Below are 10515 nucleotides of genomic sequence, written 5' to 3'. Positions count from 1 at the left end.
GTCGGGACGGCGGGAGGGAGGCGGGGCGAGGCCCAGGGGGCGGGGCGAGACGGCGGCCAGTGGGAGGGGCGCGGGCCCTGGGCGGAGCTCGGCCGGAGGCCGGGGGCGGGGCGGGGCGAGGGGGCGGGGCGCCGGCGGAGGCCGGTGCCGGGCGGGGGCGGGGCCTGCCCCGCCGTCGGGGCCCGCCCCCCGCCGCAGGCGCGCCCGCCCCGCCTTCCCGCTCCCCTCAGCGACCGGGGCGGTGGAGCGCGGGGAGGGAGGGGAGCGCGGGTCACGACGCCGGCGGGGCGGGGATAACCCCTCACGTGGAGCAGATGAAAGGGCCGCGGCGCGACGGCCGGGGGAGCCGAGCCGAGCCTGCGACCCACAAAGCCGCCGCCGCCGACGCCGCCGCCGCGGCGATGGGGCTGTGAGGCGTCCGCCCGCGCTCGGTCCGCCGCCGGCGCGCGACTATGCCCGGCCGCGCCCGCCCTCCGCGCCCTCCCGCCGCAGGACCATGAGGCCGCGCTCGGGCGGGCGCCCAGGGGCCCCGGGCCGCCGCCGCCGCCGCCCGCGCCGCCGCCCCCGCGGCCCCCGCGGCCGCCGCCTGCCGCCGCCGCCGCCGCTGCCGCTGCTGCTGGGGCTGCTGCTGGCGGCCGCGGGGCCCGGCGCGGCGCGGGCCAAGGAGACGGCGTTCGTGGAGGTGGTGCTGTTCGAGTCGAGCCCGAGCGGCGACTACACCACCTACACCACCGGCCTCACGGGCCGCTTCTCGCGGGCCGGCGCCACGCTCAGCGCGGAGGGCGAGATCGTGCAGGTACCGCGCCGGCCGCGCCGCCGCCACAAGATGGCTCCGGGGGCTGCGCCGCCGACCCCGCCGCGGCGGGCGGGCGGGCGGGCGGCGCGCGGGAGGGGCGCGGGGCCGGCGGCATCCCCCGGGCGGGCGGGCGGGCGGGCGGCGGGCGGGACGCGGCCTCGGGGCTCCGCGGCGCGGGGCGAGCGCACGTGGGCACTTGGCCGCCGGCGGGCCCGGGGGCGGGACGGGGCCCCGGACGGGGTCGGCGCTCGCGCTGCCTCGGGCGCCCGCCCGGAGCTACCTGTTGACCGCCCTGCGCACGGGAGAGGCGGAGGTGGGCGCGCGCCCCGCTGGACCGGGACAGCGGCGCTTTCTGCCGTGCGTGCGCCTGTGGGGAGCCCCCGGGTTGCTCCCCTGCGCCACTTCAGGGTCTTCTCTGCAACCTGCCGCCCGCTCACCTGGGCGCCGGCCCCCCACTCCTGCAGGACTCGGGACCGGCGGCGGCGGGCGGGGCAGCGCGGGAGGCCGGGAGCGCGAATGCCCCGGAGTGGCCGTGGAGGGCAGCCCTCGCCGCCGTCCTCGGGTTACAGAGGGTGGGAGGCCGGCCGCCTCCCCCGGCCGAGTGCTTCTGCAGAGGGCCTGGAAATCGGGAGACCCGCTCGTTCCCTGACAGGGCCTCTACCTTTTTTTCCAAATGAAAGATCGCTGCAGTCCGGGGGAATCTGGCTAGGAGAGCTGTGAGCTGCGCCCCCTCAGTGGAGGAGGGACTTTGGAGTTGAAGTTTCTGCGATGGTGAGCTGGGGAGAGGACTTAACTGCTCTCTTGGCTATGATTTTATCGACCTGGTAGTAGACAGCCCGCGCACTTGTGAGGGTTGATAGGCACGTCTCTGACGGGTGCTGTTTGAAATGGTCGGCGTTTCTTTGAACCTTTGGTGGTTGTGGGATGGCTGCAGAGCTCTAAGCTTTTGGCCTTCGGTGATTTCCTCTTGGATGTGTTAAGAATGAAGAGAAGGGTGCTGTGTGGAATGACTGCATAATCTTCCTTCCCATCCCCTGCTTCAGATTCAAAGCCCTGCATGGAGAGGACAGGGAGCTGCGGATAGGACAGCGAGCTGTGCAGCTCGGCTCCTGGGAGGTGTGTTCTTACAAAGCTGGGGGAGGCAACTCTGCCTGGCGCTTAATCAGCATTGCTTTACACTGCTGCTGGGTAAATAAAAGAGGAAACATTTGTTTGAGTCCTGGGGACTATGTGTGTTAAAGACTTTCTTCTTTGATACTGTTATAATTACGGTTTTTAATTTAGAAGTGTTAGAGACCCTGCTCTGCTGAAAAGTCCTTTTCATATTCCCCCCCCCCCCCCCCCCCCGCAAGTCACATCCTTTAAAAAGAGTTTGATTCTTAAAACTTGCTCCTTGTTTCTCTTTGAGGCTTTTCCCTCTCCTCTGATGGCTTTAGCAATGTTTGATTTACAGCCTTCCAAGAGAAAAGATGTTTTAATGTGGCACTTCACTTTTCAAGGAGACTTTTGAAGTTTGCGATTTTTATCTGTAGTGTTTTAACTTGTACTCTTTCTCCATGGTAGTTTGTCTGGCGAGCTATCCATTATGAGTGGTGTTATGCTTTGGAGATAATCTTAGGTTCACCATTTAATACAAAATTAGCAGTTTAAACACACCATTTGTAACTATTTTATCCTTGTAAGTAGAGAGATAATGTGTGAATTTGGCAGAAGGAATCTATTCTCTTTTGAAACTTTTTGAAGTTCTTATCTAACTCTTTTGTAGTCCATTAGCCTAGCCAGGGGAAAAAAAAAATTAAGGCAACAATTACTAAGTAAAGAAAAATGACTTAAATGGAATTTAATAAGTTTACCTGTTAAGCAAACAGTAATAGGTGTCCTCAATTCCCTTATAACTGCAGTAATGTTGGTGAGTTTATCTGAGCTTCTGAGTAGTCATTTCTTGTTGTGCTTCTCACTTTGGATCTTTTATAACTTTATTGTGGGTGCCTACTTCCTGAACTTCTCCATGCACACTGTGCAGTGTGACTTTCAGGGCTGCGTGTGTTCAGAAGCTAGTATACTTCGGTTAGTTCTTTGAATCCTGCCAGATTGGAGGAACTGGTGTAGCCCCTGTCAGTCCTGAAAAAGGTTATTGTAAGGAAAACTGATGTTTTAGTACTGCTCTTGAACTTTTTATTTATTTTTTAGAAAGATTTATTTATTTATGCATATACGAACTGGGGTGCAGGCCAGAGGTGTGGGAGTGAGAGGATTCACCAGAGACAGAGTGGGGAGCAGAACAGGCAGACTGACTGAAATACATGGCTTAGGGGAGCAGTGGGCAAGACAGGAGAAGTTGGCTGTGCCATGTGGGCCAGCTCCCTGGCTGGGGATTGAACTCGTGCTACTGTGGCTGCTGATAGCTTCATAGTACTGAGACTTAATCCCCTGTGCCACCAGGGTGGGCCCCCTGCTCTTGAATTTTTTAACCTTTTGTTGTCTGTCTTAAAAATTGCTTGGTGTGGTATTTATTATTTCATGGTCTTCAGAGTTCATGTAACTCAGTCTAAGTAGTAGCTCTGTAATGTGGCTTTTGTTATCAATATTCCCGGTGGGAATTGGTATGTTCATGGTTTAGGCGAGAAAAAAATCTGTTGGGCGTCTTTTCTTTTTTTTTTGATTTATGCATACAAGAACTGGGGTACAGGCCAGAGGGGTGGGGGCGAGAGGATCCGCTAGAGCCAGAGTGGGGAGCAGAACAGGCAGATCTACTGAAATACGCTGCTGAGGGGAGCAGCGGGCAAGACAGGAGAGGTCTGCTGTGCCATGTGGGTAGCTCCCTGACGGGCCCTGATGGAACTTGTGCTGCAGAGGCTGCAGATAGTCACAGTGCTGTGTTTAACTCCTTGCGCCCCCAGGGAGGCCCAGGGAATCTCTTTTCTTTAAGAATTCTAGGTGGGACCTCCCTGGTGGCGCAAGGGTTAAGACATACCCTATGAAGTTATCTGCAGCTACAGCAGCATCAGTTTAATTCCTGGCCAGGGAGCTACCCACATGGTGCAGCAGACCTTTCCTGACTCGCCCACTGCTCCCCTCAGCAGTGTATTTCAATCAGTCTGCCTGTTCTGCTACCCACTCTGTCTCTGGTGAATCCTCTCACCCCCTCCACACCTCTGGCCTGCACCCCAGTTTGTACATGCATAAATAAATCTTTTGGGCCTCCCTGGTGGCTCAGCGGTTGAGCGCTGGGTTGCGAAGCTGCCCGCAGCCTCTGCAGCGCCAGTTTGATCCCCGGCTGCTCCCCGGCCACCGGAGGAGGGTCCGGCATGGCGCACAGACCTCTCCTGCCGCCCGCTGCTTCCCTCAGCAGTGAACTTCAGTCCTTCTGCCTGCTCTGCTCCCCGCTCTGGCTCTGGTAAATTCTCTCACCTTCCCGCGCTTCTGACTATACCCAGTGCTTGCATAAATAAATAAATAAATCTTTAAAAAAAATCTTTTAAATAAATCTTTTTTTAAAAAAAAAGAATTCTAAGATAGGAAATTGGTTTATATGACTGATTTCCCCCTCCTTATTACATGCTGTGAAAGTATGTGTGTTTGTGTATGTTTATGTAGTAGATAGTGTTTCATAGTCTGGTTTGCCCAGATACTTCTAATTAGAGTACCTCTTCAGTCACTTGCATGGGTTAGGGTTGGAGGAGGACTGGTTGTGTGTGTGTGTGTGTGTGTGTGTACGTACATGTCTGTGTAAAAGACACACACACTGATTATCAGACGTTGGGATTACTCACCAGGAGTCTTGGGTCTTTCCTGTGTAGACTTTTTTAAAAGCCTTTCCTTTTAGGCTTAAATAATTTTGCCAGGTTCACCAGTATGCCCTGTAAGAAGAGAGGTGTATTCTTTTTTTTTAATCTTCATCTGTCAAAGTTGTGAAAACAATGTGTGGATATGAGGCGCTGTCAATTATGTTTATTATCTTATTTATTCATATAGATTAAAGCCCATTTACTTGTAAGAGGGTGTGAATGATGGGGAATTAATTATACTTCTGTAGTTCTAAAGTATGGAACTTTAAAGGGTTCTTTGACACATTGATACCTATTTCGTCTTTGAATCAATTTGTTGCTGTTAATGAGATCTTATCTGAAACTTTCAGACTTGGCTGTATAGCTCACATGGTTGGTGATGTTAAATAAAGACTTGATTAAACCTGGACTAGTGGTATGTGGATTGGTTTAACAAAGAAAATTTGCATCGCCAGAGAGGAAAGATTGTTTTAAAGTGGAAATCCATTTTTTCCCCTTGAAGTCAAATGTTTAGAAACACTTGAGAACTTCATTTGTAGAAGGAATCTGAATGATAGGTTTTGTGTAACTTTAAAATTGGCCTTTTTGGATCCTGGGTTAAGTGTTGGTCTTGAAAGCAGAGAATGGATGAGAACATTTAAGAAATAAGCCAGTGCCTTTAACTTTGAGGGATGGGAGGAGAGCTATGTGGTGGATTAGAAAGACTGAGTGAGGTCCTTAAATATCCATTATTACCTAAGGGTATCATAGAGAATAATTTTAGGAAACTAATTCCTTTGCCCTGTTTCTCTGTCAGTGTATTTCTGCAGTTTAGCATTTGATCAAACACTTTCTTTTCATCTCCATTTAAAGTTAACTTAACAGGCCTGCCTCTAAAAATTGACTTGGCCTAATAGAACAATTGTGTGCTGACAGCTGATCTGGATTTAAACAGAAGGGGATTGCTGACTGTCTTGTCAGAAGGGCCTTCATAGGTTAAAGCCAAGCATTTGACATGGGGGGAAACATTAGGGCTGTGTTTTGTGACCTTAGAATTCTTAGGGCTCTTATTTTCTGTCCTCTTCCCTGAGACTTTATGGAAGTTCTGAATGGAGGTGAAGATTGAAGTGGGAGAGAAATGTGGTGTCTGTGGGCTAGAGGGAAGGTGATTACCCTTTATTGTGTGTAAGGCACTTTGCACATATCATCCTGAGTTGCTTACATAGAAGAAGCAACTATTGTTAGTCCATTTACCAGATGAGGAAACTGACTAAGTAAGGTAATTTGACTTCTCTGACCTCCTACTGCTAACAAACTATAAAACCTGATTGAAACCCAGGTTTGTCTGGCCCCTTTGTGACTCTTTTTGCCAAATAAACAGAATTTGACTGGTTAAGATTTTTTTTAAAGATTTATTTTTATTTATTTGTGCATACAAGAACTGGGGTGTAGGCCAGAGGTGCAGGGGGTGAGAGGATTTACCAGAGACAGGGTGGAAAGCAAAATAGATGGATCTACTGAAATACACTGCCGAGGGGAGCAGCAGGCGGGAGAGGAGAAGTTTGCTGTGCCATAGGGGTAGCTCCCTGATGAGGGATCAAACTCATGCTGCAATGGCTGCCAATAGCTTGATAGCACTAACTTTAACCCCTGTGCCACCAGGGAGGCCCCTTGACTGGCTAAGATTTTGACATTAATTCAAGCCTAATTTTTTACTATCTAATTTCGGGATTCTTATCCTGAGAGTTAAAGGCTTCCAGAGATGGTATGTGAATCCCTGAAATTAAACTCATAGTTAGTCTTGTTACTTGTACGCTTCTATTTTCTGGAAAAGATAAACAGTCTTGCCTCTTGGAGAGTTCTGTGATACCACTCTTTTCCCCCAAGAGGAAAGAGAAAAGCATTAATCAAGTATGCATTATCAAATAGTCCATTGCTAAGAATTCGAAAGGATTGAGTTGTGGTTCAGGGTGGTGAGAGCTAGAGAGAAGTCTACAGGCTAACCTGGCTTCATTGAGCAGGTTCATTCGACAGATGTTTGTCAAGCCCTGTTCTGTACCAGACGGTGCATTGCTGTTGTCGTCTGAACTTCATAGTCTCTTACAGAGACTTATATGTGGATAAGTGATAATCCCTCCCAACAGGGGTTTCCCACAGAACTGAACCCTTCGTCTTTAAGGCATCCGTCTTCTGTAGTGAAATAACCTCTTCTGTACTAGTTAAATGCATCATCCTTGGGAGACGTGAGAATTCATTATTCAAAGAACTTTCTGTATTTAGATGCTAAACTTTCTGTATTTAGTTGATATGAATGCGGGATGTAGGGGAGTAGAAAAATAGAGTGGAGCATCTGTTGATATTGAAATGCTTAAAGAGCAACTCCTTACCCCTTCCCTGTGGGCCTGGGCCGTATGGACGCAGGTTTGTTTATTTTGTTCATTTCTGGGTCCACAGTGCCTGCTACTTATCAGAGACGATATTTAGTAAATGAATTGATTTTAGTGTGGACATCATATAGGCAGTGGGTCTTAAAGGGCTTTCATTAATTGATGAGAACAACTTTATATGGTTTGGTTAGTAGATTCTGGTGTTGTTTTTTTTCCTTTTTGGTTGTAATTTCCAGAAACCCTTTTAGATGGATAGAGTGAACTTTCTCTAATTTTGATAAACCCATTGGTATTAAAATACCAGATTGCCCCCCCCCCCACCCGGTGGTGCAGGGGTTAAAGACAGCACTGTCAAGCTACTGCCAGCCACCACAGCATGAGTTCCATCCCCAGCTGGCCAGAGAGCAGTGCACTTGGTGCAGCAGACCTCTCCTGACTTGCCCACTGCTCCCCTCAGCAGTGTACTTCGGTCAATCTGTCTGTTCTGCTCCTCACTCTCTCTGGTGAATTCTTTTAACCCCCGCACCTCTAGCTTACACCCCAGTTCTTGTATGCATGAATAAATAAATCTTAAAAAAAAACCCCACCAGATTGTATGAAAATGTTCAGGAGCAGGATACCTTGCCTTCTAAAGGTCTGAAGATGTTCTTTACCTCATAAAACACTGAATATTGAGAAAACTCTAATGTGGACAGCAGCTGTGGATGGACCCAATACTGGTCCAACCTAGGATGAACCAACCTATTGTCTTGGCCATGCACTATTCTCCCAGGGTGTAACTGTAAGGACTTAATATTCAGAATCATCATTAACTTGAATACATGCCTTGTGAAAATTTTGCTTCTTAATGATGTTTCTCAAGGCTGGGGGATTTAGATACGCAGTTCATGAAGAAAAATGATATTTAAATTAATCTTCATGAGCAGTAGAACTACATTCAGTCCTTTAGTGTGTTAGGTAAGGAGATCCAGAAAAATGAAGCATGTTGTCCAGGGTCACGAGGTCAGATATAGCTGATCCTGGACTAATGTCCTGACTCCCATAATTGGAGCTTTTCTGTCATCCCTGGTTGCATCTTGGTTGAGTATACCAGGGAGACCAGATGCAGAAACATGCTTTATGATCAGATGTATCATGGGAGAAAAGCTAGGTGTTTTTAATTGCACATTGACTTTTCTCTAATTTAGATCTTGAGTTATTCAATCTTCCTCTTTGTCAGAGCTTTTAAAAATGATCAAGTACTTCTTGTGTGCCAGGCACTTGGCACACTGTTGTGTTCACATTTGACATGGGTGAGGTAGGTGGTGTGCCCCAGGTTTTCAGATGAGGAAACTATACTCGGAGAAGTAAAGTCTTTTGTCAGAGTCACTGAGCAAGTCAGTAGTAGGGATGAGGTTCAAACTCAGATCTGATTCCAAGCTATTTCTGTTTTTCTAAGAGTGCTTTACTTGGCAATTCGTTCTGCTTGGGATGATGAGATATGGGAGCTGATGGTGAAATTTAGAGTTGGGTATAAACCCAGACTGATTAACCAATAAATGAGCCTGTAACTATTTTATTTTAAAGATTTATTTATTTATACAAGAACTGGGGTACAGGCCAGATGTGTGAGAGGGTGAGAGGATTCACCAGAGACAGAGCGGGGAACAGAACAGGCAGACTGACTGAAATTCACTGCTGAGGGGAGCAGCGGGCGAGACAGGAGAGGTCTGCTGCGCCATGTGGGTTGCTCTGCCGCTGGCAGGGATCAGACCCGCGCTGCAGAGGCTGCGGACAGCTTCACAGCGTTGTGCTCAACCACCTGCACCACCAGGGAGACCAACCTATTTTATTTTTAAAGATTTATTTATGCATACAAGAGCTGGGGTGCAGGCCAGAGATGCAGGAGGGTGGTGAGAGGATTCACTAGAGACAGAGTGGGGAGCAGAACAGGCGGATTGACTGAAATACACTGCTTGAAGGGAGCAGCAAGTGAGACAGGAGAGGTCTGCTGTGCCATGTGGTTTGCTTCCTGGCCGGGGATTGAACTTGTGCTGCAGTGGCTGTGGATACCTTCATAGTGCTGCATCCCAAATCCTTGCCCCACCAGGGAGGCCCCTGAGCCTATAACTTTAACTGAGAAAATTTTCTATTCTTGTAAGGATTTCCCTCCTTCGCTTCTTCCTTGCTTCTTTCCCTCCATTCTTCTCTCCCTCTTTCCTTCCTTCTTTCTTTCTTTGCATCACAGAAGTCTCATTCTAACTTTTTTTTCCCATGAAGAGCCAACTGTCAAGTTTGGAAAGAGGGAGCAGTAACTTGAAGTATATAACTGGCACTTGATGGCACTTCTATTGTTTTTTGGCTTTTGGGAAAGTTGGAACAGCCATGGTGTCCTGGCATTTAAAGGGATTTCTGGTGTGAGACACACCTCCTTCCTGTGACTGACTTTTTAGAGTCATTTTGGAATCTGTATGATTTTTCTGCAGAGAGGTCATGTTTCATGTTCATTACCTTTTCTTACTTTGCACAGACTGCCTGTTCCCTAGCTTTTGTTTTTAATGTGAGAAAAACTTTAAAAATTTTTTTATTTATATATATATATATATATATATATATTTTACACCATTGTTCATTTTTGTACAATGTTTGCTTTTTCTTCTCAGGTGTAGCTTTTTTTTTTTTTTAAAGATTTATTTATGCATAGAAGAGTTGGGGTGTAGGCCAGAGGTGTGGGGTGGGGAGGGTGTGTAGGCCAGAGACAGATTTGGGAGCAGAACAAGTGGATTGACTGAATACACTGCTGAGGAGAGCAGCCGGCCAGACAGGAGAGGTCTGCTGCGCCATGTGGGTCAGCTCCCTGGCCGGGGATCAAACTCATGCTGCAGAGGCTGCCGATAGCCTCATAGTGCTGAGACTTAACACCTTGCAACACCATGGAGTCCCTCTGGTGTAGCTTTTTGATTGGAAAGACTGTAAGAACCTAAAGGTGTGGATTCTTCCTGCTTTGTTCCATCTTGCTAGTAACAGTTATTGTGGGTGTTGACAGACATTGAATGCTGCCTATGTGAGGGGAGGCAGTAGGCTGGGATGAATAAGACATTGCCCCTGCTTACAGCCAGCTGAGTGTAGGTAGCATACAATACTGGAACAGATCCTGTCTGTTAACATGCAGCTATAGGCTGCCCAGGAAAACTTGGCCCAAGGTGCAGTTTAGACCTAGGTGATCCATTCTGAAGAAACATATATGTAACAGTAGAGTATGAGAATTTGAACCTTCTGGTCTTTCTTGACTCATTTTCACCTGCCTTTGAGGTTAAAGCTGATAACCCCTTTGTGGAAACGTGACTGTGTACCTGTCAAACAGGATAGGGAGGAGGTAAAAAGTGGAGGTTCTTTGTTCTATTTGTAGCTTGAATGAGATGTTTTAAAATCTGACTTTTAGCTGCTCTGTTGACTCATGATAGTGTGAAGAGAATGAGGTCAGTTGGCCCATTGTGGTTCAAGGGAGGGCATTTTAGTTTTATTACCCTTAAGATGTGTTGTAAGACTTGATATTAACCCCCTTCACTTCCCAGCTGCTAGTGTA

General features: G+C 48.6%; 1 protein-coding gene across 1 annotated transcript in view; it reads left to right on the top strand.

The window, feature by feature from the left end:
- Positions 1–496: 496 nt before the first annotated feature.
- The window catches only part of ZNRF3 (zinc and ring finger 3), a gene marked incomplete at both ends in the record, with an annotated part of 145359 nt that continues 135340 nt past the window's right edge, over positions 497–10515 (top strand). Inside the window, one exon of the mRNA XM_084253218.1 lies at positions 497–796. Coding sequence (XP_084109344.1) covers positions 497–796 — 300 coding nt within the window. The remainder of the gene's footprint in view (positions 797–10515) is intronic.

Source organism: Talpa europaea, assembly GCF_964194135.1.
Source record: "Talpa europaea genome assembly, chromosome: 14".
Classification (NCBI taxonomy): Eukaryota; Metazoa; Chordata; class Mammalia; order Eulipotyphla; family Talpidae; genus Talpa; species Talpa europaea.
The sequence above is the reverse complement of the archived record's forward strand: the minus strand, read 5'-3'. Positions and strand labels throughout refer to the sequence as shown.